At 39.3% G+C, this 23,412-nt stretch overlaps 1 protein-coding gene across 1 annotated transcript in view; it reads left to right on the plus strand.

Moving 5' to 3' along the window:
- The window catches only part of plekha7b (pleckstrin homology domain containing, family A member 7b), a 69,580-nt gene that overhangs the window by 37,725 nt on the left and 8,443 nt on the right, over positions 1 to 23,412 (plus strand). Inside the window, exons 7-20 of the mRNA XM_078247821.1 lie at positions 6,569 to 6,747; positions 8,151 to 8,579; positions 8,788 to 9,328; positions 13,821 to 13,904; positions 14,345 to 14,479; positions 15,380 to 15,448; positions 18,576 to 18,647; positions 19,811 to 19,891; positions 20,066 to 20,215; positions 20,746 to 20,847; positions 21,116 to 21,227; positions 21,447 to 21,655; positions 22,892 to 23,083; positions 23,171 to 23,282. Of these exons, the coding sequence (XP_078103947.1) occupies positions 6,569 to 6,747; positions 8,151 to 8,579; positions 8,788 to 9,328; positions 13,821 to 13,904; positions 14,345 to 14,479; positions 15,380 to 15,448; positions 18,576 to 18,647; positions 19,811 to 19,891; positions 20,066 to 20,215; positions 20,746 to 20,847; positions 21,116 to 21,227; positions 21,447 to 21,655; positions 22,892 to 23,083; positions 23,171 to 23,282 (2,467 nt within the window). The remainder of the gene's footprint in view (positions 1 to 6,568; positions 6,748 to 8,150; positions 8,580 to 8,787; positions 9,329 to 13,820; positions 13,905 to 14,344; positions 14,480 to 15,379; positions 15,449 to 18,575; positions 18,648 to 19,810; positions 19,892 to 20,065; positions 20,216 to 20,745; positions 20,848 to 21,115; positions 21,228 to 21,446; positions 21,656 to 22,891; positions 23,084 to 23,170; positions 23,283 to 23,412) is intronic.

The following is a 23,412-nucleotide window of genomic DNA, read 5'->3' on the forward strand; positions in this document are numbered from 1 at the left end:
TCCAGTGTTGGGAACGTTACTTTAAAAAAGTAATTAGTTAAAGTTACTCACTACTTGTTCCAAAAAGTAACTGAGTTAGTAACTGAATTACTCTATAATAAAAGTAACTCGTTACCAGGGAAAGTAACTATTTGCATTACTGTTAAAAAAAAAGTTGCTATATGTCAAAGAATTTGGATTTTTTTGAGCAGTTTTTTTGTTGTGAGGCAGAAAGATCTAGCTTTTGCTGCTTGGAGGACTGTGCTCCGAGTCCTTCTTTGCTAGTGGATGGTGAGCTATCTGTGGTGGAGGTATCAGTGTTTTTGGCCACTAGCTTTGTAGATGCGTGTGTCGTTGTGAGATGCTTCATTAAATTAGAGTTGCTTACAACGGATGTCGACAAAGTCTTCGCTCCTGGACATAATGTATACATTACATGCATGTTCTTACCTTTGACCACAATGAATTTGAAGTAGTGCTTATATCTCCACCTTGAAAATGCCAACTTTTCATCGGATTGCTCCTGACTCGCCATCTCTGCTGCTTCATCGAATCTCTGTTTAGCTGTTGTGTTTGTGTGTGTGTGGCGCGTGCCGTGTGCTGGCATGTGTGTAAAAACACTGGCTCTGATTGGCTACCATGAAACATGACTCTGCCTTAGCCAATCATAATCGCTTACCTCGTTATTAACCCACCTCCTCGCTAGCTGTGAGCAAGGGGTGCGGATTACACAGTTTATTCAATCAATGCATAGTAACACACCGCATTTAACGTCCAGTAACTTTAACGGCGTTGTAACGACGGGAAAAGTAATTAGTTAGATTACCCCATTACTGAAAAAATAACGTTGTTACCTAACGCCGTTCTTTTAAACGGCGTTATTCCAAACACTGCTTTTTTCAACATATGACTTCTTTCGACATACTATATTATGTATTTTTTATGACTTTTTCAACATTCTATACTATGACTTTTTTTGACATACTATACAATGACCTTTTTTATCCCTTTTTTTTATAAACTATACTATGACTTCTGACATGCTATACTATGACTTTTCTTATTTTTTAAAACTTAAAATATTCCACTTTTTGTTTAATACATTATTGGTATTATTCAACATTTCAATGAAATTTGTACTAATTAAAACCATTATTACTTTACTATTCTTACTACTTCACCTTCTTCTTACACAATATGCCAGCAATCCAGTTTAGCTTTAGCAATTTAGCTTTTCAGCAATCACAAGTTATTTCTTCAGGAAATGCATTTCTTGCTTTTTTGAAGGCAGTTTATGATCTGCTATTAGGGCTGGTTATTGAACCTCAGTACTTGAGTACCAACCGAAGTATCAAAAGTTAGAAACAGGTCATAGTTCTGTTTACTCATTGTTTGGTTATGTATTTCCTGATTTTAATTTGAACCGTTCTATTTATAGATCATTTTATTTAAGCAAACGTTTACAGCTGCTTGTATGACAGTAAGAAAACATGAAATACGTATGTGTTTGAGAAGTTTGGCTTATTTTGTTAAATTAACAAAAAATTGTTAATTACATTTTTTAATTTTTTTTTTTTTTTAAAGTAAGGTAGGGAAAAAGTATTGTTTTGTTATTGGTTCCGAAGCAGGTACTGTTTTGCATTTCTTCTCAGAAAATTTTAACCTGTGTTCACATTTTTGGGCGAGAAAGATTTTGCATGCAACTCATCTTTTGATATCTATGAAGACTTCTTTATAGAGTTTGATTGTGTTAAGTCTGATGCAACTTCTGACCTTCTGGTCAGAAGTTCTGGTCGTCTTTTTACTGTAACACAAAAACAATGTAGGGTGTTACTTGACAATGGTTGGCTGCAGTACAACCCTGTATGTAGTCAGAAATACATTTTGCACTGTGTTTTGGTAGCCCTAGCAGTGTGCTGGAGAGGCTGCAGTGTAGTCTTCAATATGGTGTGCTGACTGTGCACAGTGCAAAAGCTTTGTTCTTTCACTGAAATCTGAATGGCACATAACCCATTTGCTATACTGTACCCAATAGAGTCAACCCCGTATTTGGTAATAGTGTTATTTTTATTTAAAAATGTGCAACATAACTTTTCCTTGCATGCAGCAAAGTCTGTGAATTCTGCCAGAGGACAGCAAAGAGATCTATGTATTTTGGTTAAGGCAAGATTGTTAACATTATCCAGCTCCTCTTTTGTGGAAACACAGCGCTAGTTGCAAAGAACAATAGTGGTGAATGTTTGATGCACCACTGCAGCTTCAGGGCATTCAGTTGCAATCCTTTCAGCTCCTTTGTACTTATGCTTTTGTTCTTAGATTCTGTGTGTATGTGTGCGTGTCTGAGTGTGAGTGCATGTCTGTGTGAGTATGAATGTGTGCATGTGCGGTACACGTCTCCTGCGTTTTAAAGATCATATTACATAGAATAATTGTGCTGCTGGAGATATTAATTATACATTCAGCCTACTCATCGTCTCCTCCCACCACTTGCTGGAGAGTGTGTGTAAGGTTAGGTGAAATGAGCCTGGGCTCTGCTGTACCACCTTGTATTTAAGAGATCTCTTTTCCCTACAGCTCTCTCTGAGCCATCATGCATTAAAGAGCAGGTGATTTCATTACGTGTATCTGAGGTGCTTTGGAAATATTCAGTTACTGCTAAATAAGCATGACAGCAACTCAATAGATGTCTGGTGTTGTTCAACAACGCAGTGTTTCTGATTGTTAGAGCTACTGACGGACTACAGTTTGTGCTGGCCTGAAATAATGCGAGATGGGGACACAAAATATTCTCAAAATCAATTTGATTAGCAGTTGAATGGAGATTATATAATAAATCAGGTTTAAGTCTTCTCTTAAGTACTTGTACTTTAGAGTATGTTTTTAACCTTCCCTGATGCACTGACACCGTGATGATATGTCTGATTGTAAAATGTAAAAACACTTATGATGCTGTCACTGTTACTCGTTCTTGCTTCTGTGATGACTGCCATAAGACCACAGCCGGAGCCATTTCTGTTTCTTTCTTATTGAGTCAGCAACTTCCTGTTGTTTTCTGTTGTTCTCTTATTTTTGCTCATCTCACTGTGTTTCTCTCATTCCCTGTTGGTCAATTGCCTCCCATTGTGACCCGGTGTGTGCGCGAGCGGAGTGAGTACTGTTCTCTATAGGCGGTCGTCCTTAATCCCATTGGCTTCCTGTCTTGCATGAATAGGTATTTGATTTTACTTTAGCCTCATCAGTGGACCTCAGCTCATTTTGTTTCATATTATGCTAGCAGCTGATAAACACACATTTCTAAATGTGCATCAAAATCTCATAATGTACAGACATGATTACAGTCATCTATAGACAATGCCAGAGCACAAAGAGGTGCCATTAGTTTTAGTTAACAACTTTGCTGTGATTTGTTTCAGAATAAAAACAGAAAAAGGGAAAACTATTATTATTACATATTATTACAGTTTTTCTCAATTGCTAAAACACTAAAACCCATTGGCTGAACAAAGTTCTCAGTTGCCTGAACTCATTTAGCTAATTGTGCAGTCTGTTGTCAATACCTTAAACCATTTCACATGGTAAAACACAATTTGCAGATCTCACTTAGACTGTTCAGCAAAACTCTAAACACATTCTCATTCTCAAAACACATTCTGCACTCTAATGCACATGTCATCCATACTGGTAAACACAAATGGCAACAATCAAATACAAATAGAGAACACATGTCATTGATTGAACACAACCACTCAAAATTGATTTCACTTGTTTCAAATGATGTGACACAACCAATATAAGCCAGTTCAGAGAGCAAACAGGTTGTTGAAAGTGGGAAGGAGAAAGTCTGAGAATGGATAGATGAAACAATGTGAGAGGACGAGGACGAGTGCGTATGCGAGGTGTCAGGGCTGGATACGGCACACAAGAGGCTTCTTCCCCCGTTGCCTCAGGAGGGACAATATTGCTTGCGATGTCAATGAAGTGCTCTGGCCTGACCCAGCCCAAAGACAAGAAGAAGCACATTGAGCATTGTAGGCTGTATACTGTACAATGAACACATTGTATGGCCCTGAACATTGTGCTTTCCATTTGTTACTGTAACAGTACTGATTGCTCAATAGATTTTGACTGGTTGCAGGTTCATATCAACAAAGAATTACAAGAATTACAGTATCACAGAGACAAAGGACAAGTTTGTGAGATGCAGGGTACAGTACTGTAAAAATAGGGGGTACAAGGAGGAGGAAGAACAAAAAAATTTCAAAGAGCAAAGCAGAGTAGTAATTTCTAATCAATTTTGAGCTACTATGATAGAACATGTTTTCATGTGACAGTGACGGAAAAATATGAAATTTGTTTTGAGATTAAAAATGTACTTCTCCCTGAGAACTATATGTTTTGAACAATGTGTTTTCTATTTTTTGGTGTATTGTTTACTGACTGCTTGATAGTGTATATAATTGTGATCACTTTGTTTATGATTTGAGAGCAGTGTTTTTGAACACAGGTAAAACTGTTTTGAGGCGAAAGTTTCATTTTGCAAGAGGAGTCAGAGGTTTTGTAAATAGTGCTTGAAGGTGAGGTTTTGTGTTTAATGTTTTCAGAAAATGGAGCAATTTTCAGTAATTGTGTTTTAGCAATTGAGAAAAACTGTATTATAGTCCACCAATTATTTGGACAATGTGAGAGGACAATGACAAGGCTACAATACCTACAGTGTTCACTCAAAATTAGTGTACACAAGTCAAATAGTGTGTGTGAGAGAAAGAGAGAGAGAGAGAGAGAGAGAGAGAGAGAGAGAGAGAGAGAGCACTTTAACCAAAAACATGTGGAATGTCCATATATTTCACAAGTTAGCCAGTTGCTAATTTTTATAAATGCGGGGAATGGGTAGAACAAGACACTCACATTTCCAAGGTTACTCATTTGATCAATCTCATGCTGTATACGTATATGCTCAGTGGCTCTGCTATTTGTCTTGTCAAGCTGAATATCATTTATCACATTCTCATCGTCATTGGAGTGGTTTTCCCACACTCCTCTCTGATTTCATTGCATTTTTTGGGATGTTTGTTGACATCAGCAGTTTGCCTCCTGCTGTATATAAATGAATGTTATATTGTTTTACAATAGAAAATACAATATAACAATATGTACAATGTTGTATGTATGTTTACTTTGCAGTGTTTGGCTTCTCACATATTGCCTAAAGGTGTTTTAATAGAATGACTGCATTCACTTTTCAGTCTTCAGAATTAAAAAATCATGGGGATGATAAGGGTATTTTGTTTTGACTCTTAAGAACCTGCTGTATACAGATCATTCACTAAGAAGTTGAAAAACCACACTGACAGTGTGTAGTTGTGATATCAGTTGTGACATGCTGTGAACATTTTTAGTGATTGATAATAAATATAAGATATTTCTTTAAAAAATATATAATAAATGGGCAGAGCTCCCTTTACAATGAAGTCAACTTTGCACATATTATACATGCTTCTACAGTATTTTAATGTAGGTGGAGTTCTCTTTGTGAGGATATGTATGATACATCAGGATTGTATCTTCATAATTACTGAAGGACCCTTGTTCTGTCACTGTGGATATCTGTAGTGTTTATTTAGCATGTTATGGTATTGGACATGGTGAAGATCACGTTCTTTCTATGATGTATATAATGCAGTTTAGTCTTGTGTCGATGCTCTGGCAGCTATTCATGATTTTTTGTTGTGTTGAAGTTAAAATTAATGTGAAATAGAGCTGCAAAGATTAATCGATTAGTTGTCAACTCTTAAATTAATCGCCAACTATTTTGATAATCGATTAGTCGGTTTGAGTAATTTAAATAAGACAAAAGTAAAAATTCTTTGATATTCTTAAATGTGAATATTTTCTAGTTTATTCTCTCTTCTGTGACAGTAAACTGAATATCTTTGAGTTGTGGACAAAACAAAACATTTGAGGACGTCATCTTGGGCTTTTGGGAAACACTGATCCGCATTTTTCACCATTTTCTGACATTTTATAGACCAAACAACTAATCAAATAATTGAGAAAATAATCAACAGATTAATTGACTATGAAAATAATCGTTAGTTGCAGCCCTAATGTGAAACAACTTGCAATAGAACTAACAAAAGGTAAGCTAATGTTTATGATGTCATGTGTATCCTGACTAAAGTGATGACAGATGGCTATGCTGTAATTGCCTTTTTGTTGCCACTGTACGGTCGTTTGCTGCAGTTGCTGTCTAATTTCTGTATGCTAAAGAGATTGTATTTTTTTTGCTGAAGCTTTTTAAAAAGCAGTTTAAATATATAACGCGTTATGCTTTTTTTCCTGCCAGAAACAGCACAATGTTCACGCTGTTTCTGCTGGAGCAGTTTGCTCCCTCCCTATTCTGTTTTTCAGAAAAATGTTGCTGTAAACTTTGTTCTCACTGAGATTACAGCTGTCAGTCTCAGTAAACAAGGTAGCAACGTTTTTTTTTTACTCATCAGCCTCACTGGCAGTTTTTTACTGTCTTCAATAAGAAGTTCTCATATTTATCCTTGCTCTCTCTCTCCTCCATCTCTCTCTCTCTCTTTGATAGGCGAGCCATACAGGAATGCGCTCCTACATTTACAATAAGAACTCTGTGATTGGCTCACAGGCAGAACACTGCGGGATGCGGACATATTTCTTCAGTGCGGACACACAGGAGGACATGAATGGCTGGATCCGGGCCATGAACCAGGCTGCGCTGATGCAGCAGAGTCACACTGTAAAGAGGTTGGTCTCGCTCTACAGAGTAGGATTCATTTCTCCCATTGACTGGGCTGCTATTTGTACCAACATCTTGCCTTTACTAAAGCAGTGTCTGTGAACTGGATATGTCTTAAAATGATATCAGAAAGGGAACCTGGGTGTCACAGTAATTAACAAAACAGTAATGCTACAAACATCTGTTTTGTAGCATTTAGTGTTGAATTTTTTATGAATCAACTACAGTGTCTACTGTGTGTGTGTGTGTGTGTGTGTGTGTGTGTGTGTGTGTACATATACATACTGCATGTGGGTCTGGTATAGATGAGGCTTATTGCAGCCAAGAATGTGTTTCTCCAACAGTAATCACAATATGCAAAGCAGATTTGTGTGCATAGTTTTCTTTTGTTGTAAAAATATTCACAATCAATGGCAGAAATAGTCCGCTATAGAGTCTCAATCTGCGGTAAATGCATTACAAACTGCATTTAGACCTCTTAGATTAGCTGGATGCCCTCCATGGTTTGAATGGCCTGTGCAGTAATGCCACCTAGAGGCCAATGTAAGTCAGTACTCCTGAAATCTTTATTTTGTCTGGACACTCAATTTTCTACCTGAAAGTCTTAGTTTGGTCCCTTGAAATGTATTATATCAAATGCTTTGCACTAATGAAGCAATAATAAAGGCTAAGACTAAATGTTCCACTGAGTTCTGTGTGAGGTGATCACTTCACTGCAGCTCAATCAGCTTAAATACACCTTTTATTGCTATTCCTACAATATCTTCATATTTGACCTCTTAGGAATTATTTCTGCAACATTTCTCCCTTACTGTAAGTGGGAAAAGGATTACTGAATTTAAATGTGAAACCTAATGAATTAGTCTTATTATTTGAACACATTAAAGAGTGTCACACCACCTCCAAGCTATTTCATTTAGACAAAGTCACTGTTATTTATGTTACCTGGGGGATACTCTTCTTCTTTCCACTCTATTGAAAAATATAAAAGATGGAAAGTTATTGAATAACTTCCTATGGTCTCTGATCGTTTCTGAGAGAAACTTAGTAATGAATCTTACCGTATGTTAAGTGTCTCTGCAAATGGATTGGGAAATTACCTTTAGGGTCACATAAGGTAAATTTGAGCATTCACTATGTTTTTTTTTCCACTACTTAATGCTGCGTAATCCCTTGTTTCAAGAACAATGCTGCACTTCATCATAATATATTGTTATGAGGGGGAATTAGATGATGGTTAAATAACTAAACGCATGTAGCCATGTGTAGTAGTTGAAAGATGAAGTACTTTAACACTTCACTGCATACTCTCCTAATTTAAAATAGGCTGTATAAAGCCATTTATTTCAATTGTTTACATGCAGAACTAACTTGCGTTGATATATTTAAGAAGTCATCAACTTTTTTACAGAGAAGTGGAGAATCCTAAGAAGGCTGTACAGCAGGCTGTCCCACAGACCAACCATGTCCACATCAACCAGAACTCATCTCAGTCAGAAAGCCTTCGCAGGACAGACAGAGTGGAACCTCCGGAACATTGTATTCAACTGGCTCATGGAGGCGAGATGAGGTATGAATTAGAGATCCAGGGGAGGCCCAGCCAGTCAGCCACTGAGGAAAGAGTAGAGCGACTCTCGCCAGACTCAGTCGATGGTGCCACCCACAAGAACGGACAGCAAACTGTAATCCAAGTGGCTCTGCCACCGGAACAGAATGGAAATCTTGTCTATCAGAGGGGCTTTGTTTTGCGACCAGACACTGAGAAACATGTGCAGAGGAAGAATACGCTGGCTCAGGTGGAGCAGTGGGTCAAAGTTCAAAAAGGCGACCCACCAAAGAGGTCAGTTTGAATCTATAACTGCAGCATGAATGATGATTAAAAAAAAACCTTCAATAAATGCTTCCCTCTAGTGGCTAATATGAGGGGACTTCGAATTTGAATTGCTCAAATTGCTCTACTTTATGTAGAGAAAGCATTTTCATTTGGGACAGGTAGGATGCAATTGTTTATATAAAAGTAAAATACATCCATGTGTTTTCTGTCTCAGTGGTCCCTCTGCTGAGTACAACCTCCCTCGGCGGACTCCTCCATTAAAGCCCAAAGCCAGCACAGTGGATGCCACCTATCAGTCGTTGCCAAAGTCTCCCCGTCTCCCGTCTGGCAGCAACTCTCCTCCAGCAACGTGCAACCTGCCCAGTGACTACAAGTATGCCCATGACCGTCTCAGCCACTTCCGCATGTCCACCGACGAGCGCATGGCCACCAAGGAGGGAATGGTGTGGCAGCTGTATGAGTGGCAGCAGCGGCAGCAGTTCCGTCATGGCAGCCCCACCGCTCCTATCTACACTGGCCCTAACTTCACAGACTCTTCATCTTTTAGAGTTACTGTGGAGATGCCACGTTCCATCTCTGTCCCTCCGTCTCCGTGTGAAGTCCCACCATCAGTCCCCTCCTCCTTCAAACCCCTGTCACCTCGCAGGCCCCACACTCCTTCAGACAGACGCACAGTCAGGCCCCTGGATGAAGTGACACCAGGGGACAGCACAAGGTCCAGCTCGCCCGGCCATATTTGTGCCCATCTTTCTCAGGTAGGACACCTACGTACTTAGGGAGCAGAGGCATCACTGTCATTTTTAGTATTTAGGCAAAATTGTTAAGAGTTGCCTCTCAGAAATCTACCCCAGACAATTTAGATAACAATTTACTTTAACGTTGTAATTTATAAATTTACTTTTTTTTCAGTCAAACTTTGCGATGGAGAGTATTAAATTCATTTAATTCAATTAGTTTGTATTAATCCCTCTAATATTTCATTTCAGCTTCAGATGTTAACTAAGTTCTATTTGTTTTGTACTAAAGCCTAGGTTAGCAAACATATAATCTGGATCAGCAGAAGTACATTTCCAGGAGAATTGCCTGACAGCAACGTGCCGGATGTCCCTCGCCTTTCGCTCTCTGTGTGTTGCCGTTCTCAAACTCTGTTCGCTTCGTGAAACAACAACAAACTTTGAGCTAACAAGCTACAAGCTGAATATGGCAAGTTTTGAAGAAAATTTGGATCGTGCAACAAGGCAGGTCTGCTTGGTTCTTTCGGGGAATGACTGTAAAGATTTCTAAAGAATATGGTTACGGCATTTACTATCTAACTGGGACGTTTTGGGACCGATTAGTGGGGATTACTATCGACAAAGTACACGCAACGATACACTGGTAAGAGCAAATTACGTTTAATTTAAATTCCAGCTAATTTAAATAGCTCACGTTACTGTATTGTGTGAACAGTTAACTTCATTTAATATTTTATGTGGCTTTTTCTTTTGCGGGGTGCAAATGTACGACCAAAACAAGTTCCTTCCCGAGACCATTTTGGTAGAGCCACCGTCGCTGCATCCGGGGCTTAGCACCAGGGGCGTTTCTAGGACTTGAGGACGTTCGGGGCTTAGCCCGGATCCATTTAAATAAACTGAATGCAATGCAAAACAGCAATTGGCTTGCCTAGCTTGTTAATAACCAGTGTATGTCCATTTTAGCTGACCAGTTTGCAGATGTAAGTTAGATGGCACCAACATTTGGCCTAATCATAACTGGCCTGGCAACCCAAAGGCCAAGGTTTTGTTTCCAGATTTTTTAGCATTAAACACTTTATTTCCTGCATTCTGGTGAATTTGTATGCACCTATTTCTACCTTTTTCTGAATCAATATGCTGGAAATATCTTTATGTAAAGGGAAACATAGATTACAATCCAAATATAAAAAACATATTGGAATATATTTAGCAGTAAGGCTCTCAGGCATTCTGTATTGCTTTCAACTATTTCTTCTCCTGTGGATCAACTTTTCTAATTATATCTGAGTCAACACACATGTAGTCTAGGCATCATTTACTCCTCCCTCCTCTTTTGCATCTTTTGTTGAGGAAGTAACCTCCTTAAATGTGCAAATGACAATTATTCACCTCAATGATACATTAATTCATTTTAATATATTAATAACCCCCTGGACTGTAATATTTCAGACGTTTGAGCAACATTTCTGCTCATGTCCAAAACTTTGTGCACATTCAAAATTTAACTCATCCCATCTGTGTTCTCTGAGATTTGGAGGAGTTGTGATATTTTCAGAAAAATAAAGTTTACAAGTTTTAGAATAAAGTCACTATATTTTAGAAAATGATCTATCTGCAGTGCACCATAGTCTGCTGTGCATTACGTGATTGCTCTGCTGATGCGGTAGATCTCAGACCGTCTGACAGACCCAGAGCCCCGTTTGAGACTCTCTGAATGAGACAACGTTTAGGGAAGTGGCTGTACGCTGCTCTAGGTCGGAGGTGGAAAACCAAAACTACGGCAGAAATACACGGAGCACAAAGGCGACACATCTGCCGCAGCATGTCGACAGCAGAGCGCATCCTTTATAAACCTGAAGCTGTACAGCTTTTTACAGCGAGAGTGGACACTAAGCGACGCACTGGTCTGCTTCAGAGCTCCGTGTTTTTGAGTCTGAACCGTAGACTGTAAACATCACGTCACAGGAACGTCAAACTAAATCATTAGTATTGCGCTCCTAAACTCTGTGTTAATGGCATCAATGTATTAGACTGATGTATGCAGTATACAAAGCCAAAGCACAATGAAATACGGCAACTTATGATTTCGGGGGTTTACATAGGCTATTGTCCGGTTTCATATTTGTCAGTCAAAATCGGCTGACGTCGCCTCTACTTAGCACCACCCAAGACGATTGTTATTGGCTTAAGAAAAAGTTAAAGGGTTAATGCTGGTCTTATTTCATATTATTTTATCAATATCAACAAATTGTCAATGTAGCCGCAGGCCAATATAGCTCATGCATACATGCCATAGAACACAACAAAAAGCATTGTCATTCAAAAATTATTAAAACACATACAGTAAAAGAGTGATTCCATTGCACTGCCTGACATGTTCATTCATTATGACGAACATGGTCAGTGTAGTTTATTCCTTTTAGCAATGCAAACACATAACCATGTCCCGGTTGCTCAGTAACATCTGCCTGACACAATGTTGCTCTCCAAATCCAAAATGAACAGTCAACTGAGTTTTTATTTAAACTACATGTACTGAACATTGGCCAAGTCGTTGGTGGTGGACAGAATTTACCCAGAATGTAAATCCAGTGTGAGGATTTGCTGCGTTTACTTTGTTTTATATCTCTATCTCAATGTGAATATGTCACCTTTGGCTCATTTTGGTTGTGATGGGCATTTTAACTAATTTCCGACATTCTGTAGACAAAAATATTAATTGATTAATTGATTATAAAGATAATTATTAGTTATCTAACCCTAGCTAACACATCTCTTCAGTGTGTCTTGGATGCCCTCGAACTGGCAAAGAGGAGTGGTGATTCGCAAGGGGCACTAGAAGGTTTGTTTCCAATGTGGTATCACACTGCTGTCACACTCGGTTGGAGGGATTTACTTCATATGTTTTGGTTAACAATAAAACACTTGTAAATATAATTTTTACTGGAGTCCCACCCCCATAGACTGAAAATGAGTCCAGGGTGTACCCTGCACAGGATAAATGGGTATACATATATATAATGGATGGATGGAAGTCCTACCCTTGACGAATTTATGTGCTGATACTCAGTCATTGGTGCTTTAACGCTGTAATACTGGCACACAGTAAACGTCAGTAGCATTGGCATGGGACAGAAGCAAAATTTGATGATTCACACGTAGTGAGCCAAATGACAAAGGTCTCATTCTCACGGTAGCTTTGGATAGTGGATGTGAGGTATCTGTTGATGTCGACTTGAAGGATGTTGTGAGCTCACAAGGACACCATGGGAAGATTAACGCAAGGAGCCTGAGAAGGCTCCAACCTCTTTGATGCTAATGTGAATCGTTTGCAGATTCACACAGTCCACACCCAGGCCCACTCCACAGGTGGTGTGAGCATGTGTGAGTAAAAGCTTGCTATTCTGCCGTTCCCCAAACCGTCGTAGCGCTCAGACAGCACCACCACCGCCGCAGGAGACAGAGCGAGGGGCTGTCCTGTCATCCACACCCTGCGCTGTCTTCCCACCACACCCTCCACATGTGAAAAGATCTTCCGCCAAACCATCACCACATTTGCCAACGCACACAAGCCTCACAACCAACCCGTTGGCCTTACACAAGTAAACAAAGTGTCACAGATGCTCTGTTTCCTCCATCATTCACATGAGTGTCAAGACACTAATTATAACCATAAAATATGGTGATGCACAATTACGGAAAACCCTTCTGAAGAAGATACATTTTCAACAAAGGGAGCCACAGTGATTATGCAAGACGATCCAAGGGAGTGATGTTTATGGAAACTAAATTTAGTCTGCAATGAACTTAGTTTTGGTACTCTCTGAGGCTGATAATGCTCTATGGCTGGAGTGCGCTTAAGTAATAGCGATCTGTATACCTCTGTGGAATATCATTAGGAAGTATGTTTTATTAGCAGCTAATCCAATTTGCCCAGGGCTCCTCAGCACCCTATAAACATCTCTACTGTATCTCAAACATCAGCAGCGGTCTCTTTCTTCTGATCTCGCATTTAAATAAAAAACCTATTATACAGCAAAAAAATAGTGGCATGGGAATCTCAGTGGGAATGGCTTACAGTGCTTCTCTTGCTGGTAGCAAACAAATGTTATTTTAAGAAAGCAGGTTTAGTATAATTTATGTGTAGTTAATTAAATCTCTTGTTGTTTGTGTCCTTTTAAGGTTCTGTAGTGGGCCTGGTTTTCGCTAATTCTGTGTGTTAAGCAAAAACGTCAAATTTCCCAAGCCCTGTAGCGTCTAAAACTCAGGGCACACCTTGTTTCGAATAAGAGTAGGAGTGATGAAAGGGAGAAAGGGCTAGATGAAAAAATAAATCTGCTGTGAAGTCAAATTTGTTTGCAGACTTGGAGGCAATGGATTAACTTTGATTCAGTGTGATAGAGTGGTCTAACTCTCGCTTTCAACACAAGATTACTTAGTGAATTAGACATTCTTTTTGATTTGACTCTATAGGCACTGTAATAACAAGTTGATGAATTATATTTCTCTGCAGACTTCCCAAATAGAGAGAAGGTCCATGCCTGCCATGGGCTACATCACACACACTGTCAGTGCACCCAGCTTGCATGGCAAAACGGTAGGATTCTCTTTATTACATTAACAACATACAGTAACTTGGTTTCATTATTAAAGATATCTGTCATATGGTATTAACATAGCTTTCCAGTCCAGTAGTCTAGAACAGCCAATCCAGGTATAAACTGGAATAATTCACTCCAAAATTAGATTTGTGAGGCTTATCTCAGTGAAAGTATCAAGATGTATTATCTAGGGCTGACTGATTTTGTGAACTCCTATAAAGCTGGTTTAAATATTATGCCATACAATATTTGTTTTAGTGTTATCAGTTCTGATAACCCTTAACTTCAGACAATCCCTGATAGCACAATAAATCATCCTCCCAGTCTCAGCTACTGTAGCTCAGCCACTGTACTGCCTGGATGGTTCTCAAGTATTTTCTCTCATCCCTCTGCACTTTCACTGGCCTCTGGCCCCTAAAACCGGGCTTGGCTGCAGCCAGAGGAGCTGACTCTGCTCCTCATTCAGCTTCGGAGGCACCAGGCCAAGATGGCTGGTGTGCATAGCCCGAGTGATGCGTTCGCTCACCTGCAGCACCACCAGCACATCGGCCTTCTGGGCCCCAGCATGCAGGTCAGGGGCCCTTGTACTTCCCTAACCTTCTCCACAGCACACTTCAACCCCTGCCAGTGCATTGTGGTCCCACTCTCCCCAGCCAATCCCATACATTACTTCCCTGTCATTCATAAGACTGTGTGGTCTGTTGGTGTTGCTTGGTTGTTTTGTTTATTCAACCATTTTGGCATGGGCTGTTTTCGATTTCAGACTGTCCAGATTAGTGTCTTTATGGTTATGTCACTCTTCCACCTGTTTCAAAACCTGAACAAGCTTTCAGAGGCTTGCTTTATTGTATTTGTAAAAAGTAATATACCATTTTTGAAGCATATTGCTTGTCAACTGTGCCTCCATTTTATACTCTCCTTTTATTGATAGATGTATAAGCTTGCACCGCCACAAGAAGACATTTGTCTCTTGTGTGCTCTGATCAATCTTTGTCCCTTAGTGTTCTCATTCTGAAGCAGCCATCAGGCCACAGTCTCCCCTATGAGCCTGTTGACAAACAGTGCATTGCTGTGAGACTAGCAGACCACAGTGAGGCTGCAACGGTGCTCAGTAATGACAACCCCACCCAGTTTCTAACATCCAACCATTCTCTGGCCATCCTCCATGCTTATGAAGAAATGTAAACACTCGGTTTGACCACAGGTCACGCACAAGACCTGTGTTGTATGAGGTCAAACATGAGGCATTAAACCAGTTCAAAAATGAAACGATAACCTAATTACAGTTTGGCTTTACTAACTACAGATAAAAATACAGAGGTAGAAAAGTAAACTGTAATTGGGCCCAAGTTAATTAAAGTTTTGTTAGCAAAGCCTGAACAGCAAATAAAGGCCTTAGGAGTCATCTGGTCACCCATTCTCCTTTGCAGCTTCATTTCAAATGATTTATCTCTCCACTGCTCATTCAAAGGCTGATGATACTTACATACAACTGAAGAAGGACCTGGAGTATCTAGATCTGAAGGTGGGCCCCAACAAAGTAAATGGCACTTTATCCTTTTTATCCTCTTCTCCATCTCCCTTCTCTGGACTGCAATCTTGTTCTCCTGCTGCTGCCTCCAACATCTGCCTCCCTGTTCTGCGCTGTGCTTTCTACTCTCCTTATGATGTCTTTTAACTGTCTTCTTATTATGTAAAGTATCCATTTGAGGATAAAAAAAGCATATTAATAATCTGGTATAGCCAACAAATAGTCCAATGTGACTGATGTTCAGTTCCTCACATTGTTTTCCATTGGATGATAGTGATGGATGACAGTACTTTCAGATGCAGTGGTTTGATGCAGTTATGTCATCCTAACACATGTTGATGTTAGGCTCGTTGTGATGGGAATTGAAGTTTTTATATGCACATGGCTAAATTTCTAAAATATTTTAGTCATGTGAACTCCAATTCCTGTGTGAGTGTTACAAACAAACTGCAAAGGCCTATTACGGCTGTATTTGAGCAAGCTTTAGCCTCATTTAGCTAGCTATATGCATATGCTCCATTTACACACGTGCAAAGCATTTTAATTGATTTGTATGTTTTTAATACCATAATGCATTAATTAGAAATCTGGGTTGCGTTTTCAAATGGAGGGAGGGCATCTAACGATGTACAGTACATCCTGTAACTCCTCTCCATTTCCTGTTTCAAAACAGATCCAAAGTATTGACCCGATGATCGTTTCAGTACACAATGTGTTTGAAAACTCCACTCCACAGAGTTTTGGGTACTGTTGGAATGTAAGGACGGTGTGCATACAAAGTGAAACAGACCATTCCACTGCTTTTCAAAAGGAATGTGATGCATCCCCGGAAATTATGCAAGATTTTGCACATGGATACCTTGATCTGATCATTCACTGCGTGATACTCCAACACTGCTACGGGATTTGAGATAATGGGGAGGAAGTTGGAATGGCAAAGGGCTTCCTTGCATGCTCTTAAGCATTTGTGAACGCATTGAATGTCTGTTTTATATCTTCAGTTTGCTTTTGTTTTGCTTGTTAAAGTATAAGAGATGACCCAATGGTGCTCTTTAAGAAATATACTGGCAGTATGACAACTTACATTTTAGGGCCTCTAGCTTCATCGTGGTAGTTGCCGGAAACTGGCGATAACGTGCTGCGGTGTGTGTTCATCGTGGTCTTGCAAGAGTACTACAGAAACTTAGTATTGCACTTACACAATGTTAAGTTGGCAAACTTGAGGGAAAAAAAGTGCTAAAAATATTTCTTTTAAAAACTTGTAGTTTCCAAGCCCAAGCTAAGATATCATGGTGATCACAAATTTTTTCCAGACTTGACAAAACTCCCCTCTGAACCACAGAATACATTATAAAACTGTTCTCACAGGCTGTGTAGTACTCCACATGACTAGTAATTGACTTTGACATGTAAAATAGGTGGAATGCCCCTTTAACTGAGTCTCCTATCCGCAGTGATCCTTAACGCTGTCCTGGGTGTGGTGATCCTGTTGTGGGTGTGTTATAAATATTCCACCCACACTTTTCAGCTTCATGCATTACTAACTGTGACAGCAACTGGCAGACAAATCTCTGCCCTGTTATCTGGAGAACCGTGTGATAGGACGCACAGACTGACAGTCCCTGTATTATTATCTTGAGAGCAAAAGAGAGAAATATCATGAAGTCACTTCTAACAAAAATTGAACTGATTACAGAAAAACACAAGATCCTGTAACAGTATTTCATAATAGTGATGTTATAAATTATAAGAATAAAAGAAGAAGAAGAAAAGAAGAAAATACATTAAGCTCAGTGTAAAGAAACTAAACCCGACCAGATATGTATTACTGTAAGTCCATTTCAGAATATAATAGAAAGTAAGTAAACAAACGCTTCAAGTTATAATTTTTTTTATGATTCGGCACTATTTAGTTGTTACTTTTTATGCACATGGAAGTGGAATTGGTTAACTAAGAAGAAACTAAATACTAATTTAGTGGCAAGTAGTCATGCTAGTGGCATGGTGCAAAGCAATGTATGTCTTTCGGTAAGTCCACCACTTTGGTCCAGACTGAAATATCTCACCAACTAGAGGGTGGACTGCCATTAAATTCGGTGCATACAGTACATTCATGCCACCTTCAGAATAAAATGTAATCACTTTGGTGAGTCTACATCTAGTGCCGTCATCAGGTCAAATTTTTAATTTGTCCAATACTTGGTTTATCACCAAATACATGCCAAACTAAGATGGTGAACATGGTAAACGTAATACCAGCTTAACATGAGCATGTTTTAATTGTCATTGTGAGCATGTTATCATGCTGATGTGAGCATTTAACTCAAAGCACTGCAGTTCCTAAGTACAGCTTCACAGATGCGCTAGCATCTCTGTAGACTCATGTAAAGATCATGGTGTTTCTCTCAAAGTAAATTGATCTCATTGACTGAAATTTTGCACATCTTAAACAAAGTTATGTAAAACTGTAATTCGGTCCATGATATCCATAATGCCATGGTTGGTGGAACACACACACAGCTAATTCTTTTTCATTATTACCACGTCTTTTCTGTCTCTTACCACTGGCTTTTCCCACACTGTCACTGCTCTCTCTGCCAGCAAATACATACTGCCTTACCACACCATCATGAAACTAGAGGCCCTTTAGTTTAACATTTACCCAGGTGACACATTCTAGCTCTTTGAAGTAGAAATTATGAAATTAAAGTTTACCTCAACCTTAAATCTTTCCAATGTAAACCAATATGGATCATAAAGTCTGCATTTCAAGAATAAAGGACCTGGTTCTTACTTAAAGTAATAGGCAGCCAGAAAAGAGCAACTTTGGGGTTTTTAGAGTTCCTCCGTAAACAAAGATGCAGAAACCCTCTGCATTAATGCTGTTGCACTTCTGCACAAAGTTTTGTTATACCAACTCATGCTTTTTTTTTTTTTTGGTTGTGTGATTCTCCTCCCCTTCATTTTATCTAGATCCATCCAGCTTGATTCGTGTAGCAGTCTCACGTTGTGTTGAAAATCCACACAGCTGTTTGTATCTGTTTACTGGAAGTATTAAAGTAAAGGTTTTCAAAATATGTTATTTGATTACTAATATTAAACATTTGATTTTATTTGTGGCTATTGGGAATTTCAGGTTACTGGACGAGAGAGTTTAAAAACAGAAAGACCGTCAAGGCCTGTGAAAATAGCAGAAAGTGATGCTGATGTAAGTGTATCATTATGTTCTCAGGATTTAAAGAAACAGTCTGATAAGCACCCTGTTTATCTATCTCTTCCTTTTCTTTAAGATCTCCATTTCCGACTTCTTATAATCCACTACAGAGCAGCAGTTGACTTTAGTCTGACTTTACTGTGTTTTTAGTGTGGTTTGTCTGTGTGTGTTCTTAAGTTGTGGTAAACAGAGGCTGCAGAGGAAAGAGAACGTATGCGCATTGCAACACTGTGGGGACACCCATCTACACTGCACAGGGAGGGCCTGAGAGTATCGACCACAGCTTTAATTTTCCTCCCTGCAATTTAAAGGGAAAAATACATGTAATGGGAGTTTTAGATGTTGAGCTGTTAAATTTTTCAGTTTGATTTGCCTGACCCTGCTTTTCTCATTCTTTGTTTTCTGCCGAATAGAGGTAAATAAGCTGGATGTCCTGGCTTTTCATCATTAGCATTGTTCCACTTTAACAATTTATAAGAAATTGCCAGTAAATTGTCTGAACAATGAATATTTCATGCAATTAAAAACAACAATATACGGCAGCAAAATAAAAACAGCTTAATTATTAATTGAACAGAATGATAAATAGATCTGAGAAAAAAATCACTGTGTGAGAAAGACTGTGAACTAGGCAGTCTTATGTTGTTTTCATAAACACATAACCCATTTCTGGGAAAACAAATCTGTCACTCTCAATAAACACGGTTTTCTCCAAAAGTGGATTTGAAAATATGGATTTTTGATTATGATTACTCATAATGGGTATCACCAGATCTCTCCCCCAAACTAGACAGTATAGAGCCTTTTGATATTTCTCGCTGCGCTGATGAGAGGAATTCCTCTGGGCTTTTTACATAGATGAGCCTTATTGACATGTTTACAGACAGCGAAGACGGCAGCAGAGGATCAATTCATCTTATCTGGCTGCGTTGTTACAATATAGTTGAATGAAGACTAGAATGAAACAGTCAACCTCTGCTGTAAACCCATGCTGTATCTCATCAGCCCAGTCACTGTTTTATCTCTCCTGTTTTTCTGTTGCATTATGTCTTTACTATACATGGTACTATTAGAGGGTAATAAGAAAGAGAGGTAAATGTAGATTTTATTCTTTGTTTTCCTGCATTCTTATTGTTTATGTTGTTTGTTTTGTTAAGGTGAAACTAAGTCGACTGTGTGAACAAGACAAGATTCTACAGGAGCTAGAGGCCAGGATACGCACTTTGAAGGAGGACAAGGTTTTTGTTTTACACACACATATATATATATATATATATAGAGAGAGAGAATTAGCTTTTTTTCTTTTGCATGTGTAAATTATTTATATGTGCGTGTTCTGCCTGTATTGGTGTATTAGTGTGGTCTATAAATGCTTCTTGTGTTATGACGGTTTGTCTCATGTCCCTATCTAGGACAAGCTGGAGTCTGTGCTGGATGTTTCCCACCAGCAGATGGAGCAGTACAGAGCTCAGCCAGCCCATGCTGAGAAGATTGCCTATCAGCAGAAATTACTACAAGAGGATGTGGTGCACATCAGGGCGGAAATATCTCAAGTCTCCACAGTAAGACACAAGCTGCACTCACAAGTAGACTATGCTTATAATGGAAAATGCCACTTCTTTGACTTATTTGTTAAAATATGCAATGTGGCCCATCCAACATAGTTCATTTTGGTTTGGCAGGTAACATGCTCTGAATCAAACTACTTACTGTCTTCACTAGTACATACAAGTACATGCTACCATTTGTAGTATGTTTTTATTGGCTGTAAACAAGATGTTCACTTCTATTTTTAGCTGTTCCCTTCAGTTGGTTTCAGCAACTGGCACAATGTTTCAGGTTGACTGTGACTTTCAAAAGAAGTGCTCGGGGACAAACCTGAGGCTACAAATAAACTCATAAGTACATTTCTCTGTCACTCTGAAAATTAGTCAAAATGTTTATAGATATTGAAAATATTAATTAAGAGTTAGAGTTAAAATGACAAAAAGACGAGTTTGAAAAGAAGCATTGGCTCATGAGATGAGTACTGTACCTGAAAGCTGTGTCTTGTCTTATTATAACATGGAGTGCATTCTGTGATGTTTTGCAGGAGATGGAGAACGCGTGGAATGAGTACAGCCGGCTGGAGAGAGATGTGGACTGGCTGAAGTCTGCCCTGCAGGGACAGATGAACCGCAGCGATCTCTCTCAGGTCTGTGGCTCAGTGATCTCTGTTAACACACACAAGCAGTCATTCACTCTCATGGATGCGTGTGTGTGGGAATGAGTTACTGACTACTGATTTGATATGCACAGACAAAGCTAAGAATTATGTGTGGTTGATATCTGTTCAGAGGAGCAGCTTCAAATTATAAACTATATTTTGGCAAAATAGATGACTTTGCCTTGGTACACAAGTAATTTGTCAGTGTGTTAAATAAAATGTGTCTATGTAGATTTGTGTTTTTCTCCTTGAGCAGAAAGAGAAAGTCCAGATCAGAAAAGAGCTGTGGAGAATTGAGGATGTTATCGCAGGCCTCAGCACCAGTAAAGCCAACTACAAAGTCACCATCTCCTCTGTTACCAACCCAGGTGAGACTCCTGGAGCTTTCATGTGTACACAGCAAAAGATATTTGTTGTCTGTGCAATGCAGTACAAGCCATGTGGTCATGCTACCGTATCTCACCAATAAAGCACTTAATCATATACTCAATACTAATGCCTTGAACATTTCCCATGGGAAAAGAAAGCACTTTCTTTACACCATGTGTGTATTCTTGTTACGTGTTCATGTACATTGAATTCCACAGAGAAGAAGTTTGTGCCTTCAGTGTCGGCGTCATCAGTGCCTTCTGTGTCTGGGAGCCCGTCTGCTATGGAGATGAGATTTTCCGTGCAGCAACAGCAGCACAGCCCCCACCTCAGCCCCAGTAGCCACACCCCCACCCTTTCCTCCAGCCCCAGCCATCAGCCCTTACACCACTGGGTGGATGCAACCATTACCAGTGGACTTAAATGGGTGAGTGACCCCTGCAACAAAAGTCAGCTGGTTCTGTTTTTTGTATGAAAAACAAAGCTGCATAAGTCTTTATACTATGCAGTTTGCACACACTTTTCATACGCCTCTAATTGTGTAACCAACTGTGATTGGTCAAAACTATCGCATGATGCCTTACAGAAAACAGTGTTTCCATTTTCAGCACTAGTTTGAGGGTTGCAACTATCGAATATTTTCATTACAACTTGGTCCGTCAATTCTTTTTTCCATCAATAAACTAATTGTTCAGTTAAGAAAATGTCAGAAAATAAGTAAAAAATCACAATTTCTCATTTGATGTTTTCAAATTGTTTGTTATAGAACCAACAGTCCAAAACCCATAGGTTATTCAATTTGAGAGACAAATCCTCACATTTGAGATGCTGAAATCAGTGAATGTTTAGCATTTGTGCCCAACAAATGATTCAAACGATTATGATCTGTTGATCAACTGATTAATGATGATTAATTTACTAATAATGTCATTGCTATCTATATCTCAATCAATCAATCAATCAACATTTATTTATATAGCACTTTACAGTAACCAGCAGGTATCCAAAGTGCTTCACATCAGAAACCAAGACTAAAACACGCATCATATAACATATCATACAATAAAAAGAATGAAACATAGAAACAGTAAAATCAGAAAAGGTTACATAGAAATAGGAGAGGGTAATTGTCACACCACTATTACGTATTAAAAGCCATTCTAAACAGATAAGTTTTGAGGTTAGACCTAAAAAGCGCTACATCTGTAGTCGTCCGAATATCAGGGTCTGGTTGTTCCAGAGTCTCGGGGCAGCAAGTGAAAAAGCCTGATCACCCCACCGTTTATACCTAGATCTTGGGACTTCTAAAACCAGCTGATTTGAGGACCGCAAGGACCGGTTGTGCTCACGCAGGGTTAAGATCTCGGACAAATACTCCGGGGCCAGGCCATTTAAGGCCTATATAGCTCTAGTTTTGTTATTTTAAGATTACTTTTGTTGCCATTTTGCCTTCATTGGAGCAGATATATAGATACATATAGAGACAACAGACAGGAAACAAGGGCAGAGAAAGTGTCCACAAATTTGTATGTAGCATCAGATATTCATTAGTGGTTTTGTGGTCTTATATTAAGGACTGATGTCACAGAACAATATGAGGTAGCTGCTTGTTTGTCATTTTAAGTATTGATTAGTAGTTAACAGTTCCCAGTTCTGTGTGCAGGGCGAGGAAGATGTGCCTCCCAGACCTCCTCTACCTCAGCTCTACAGCCCTGATGAGCATCCCCCTGCTGTGCCCCCGTTGCCCCGGGAGACAACGGTCATCAGACACACTTCTGTTCGCGGCCTCAAGCGACAGTCAGATGAACGCAAAAGGGACAGAGAGATTGGCCAGTATACTAATGGAGACAGTAAGGTACATTCAGTATTTATGTGTTTGTGCTGCTTAAACGTCTAAATTGAAGTTTCTCATCTGTTTCTAATCTCTGTCTCTGAATCACAGGTAGAACTTAGGCCTTTCCTGAGTGATCCAGAGCTTATGGGAGCTGGAGACGGCTCCAGCCACATCACTGTAGTATCCGGACATGCCGGTTACCAGACGTTACCAAGCAGAGGTATGTGAATGATAGAGCCAGTAGAACAGATTTATTTAGCTGTAGAATATTTATTATGTTAAAAAACGTTGGCCAAAAAAATGGCTATATGGCTTAGTCGAGAACAGTGTTTTAATGTTGTTGGCTTTCC

Source organism: Sander vitreus, chromosome 1, assembly GCF_031162955.1.
Source record: "Sander vitreus isolate 19-12246 chromosome 1, sanVit1, whole genome shotgun sequence".
Taxonomy (NCBI): domain Eukaryota; kingdom Metazoa; phylum Chordata; class Actinopteri; order Perciformes; family Percidae; genus Sander; species Sander vitreus.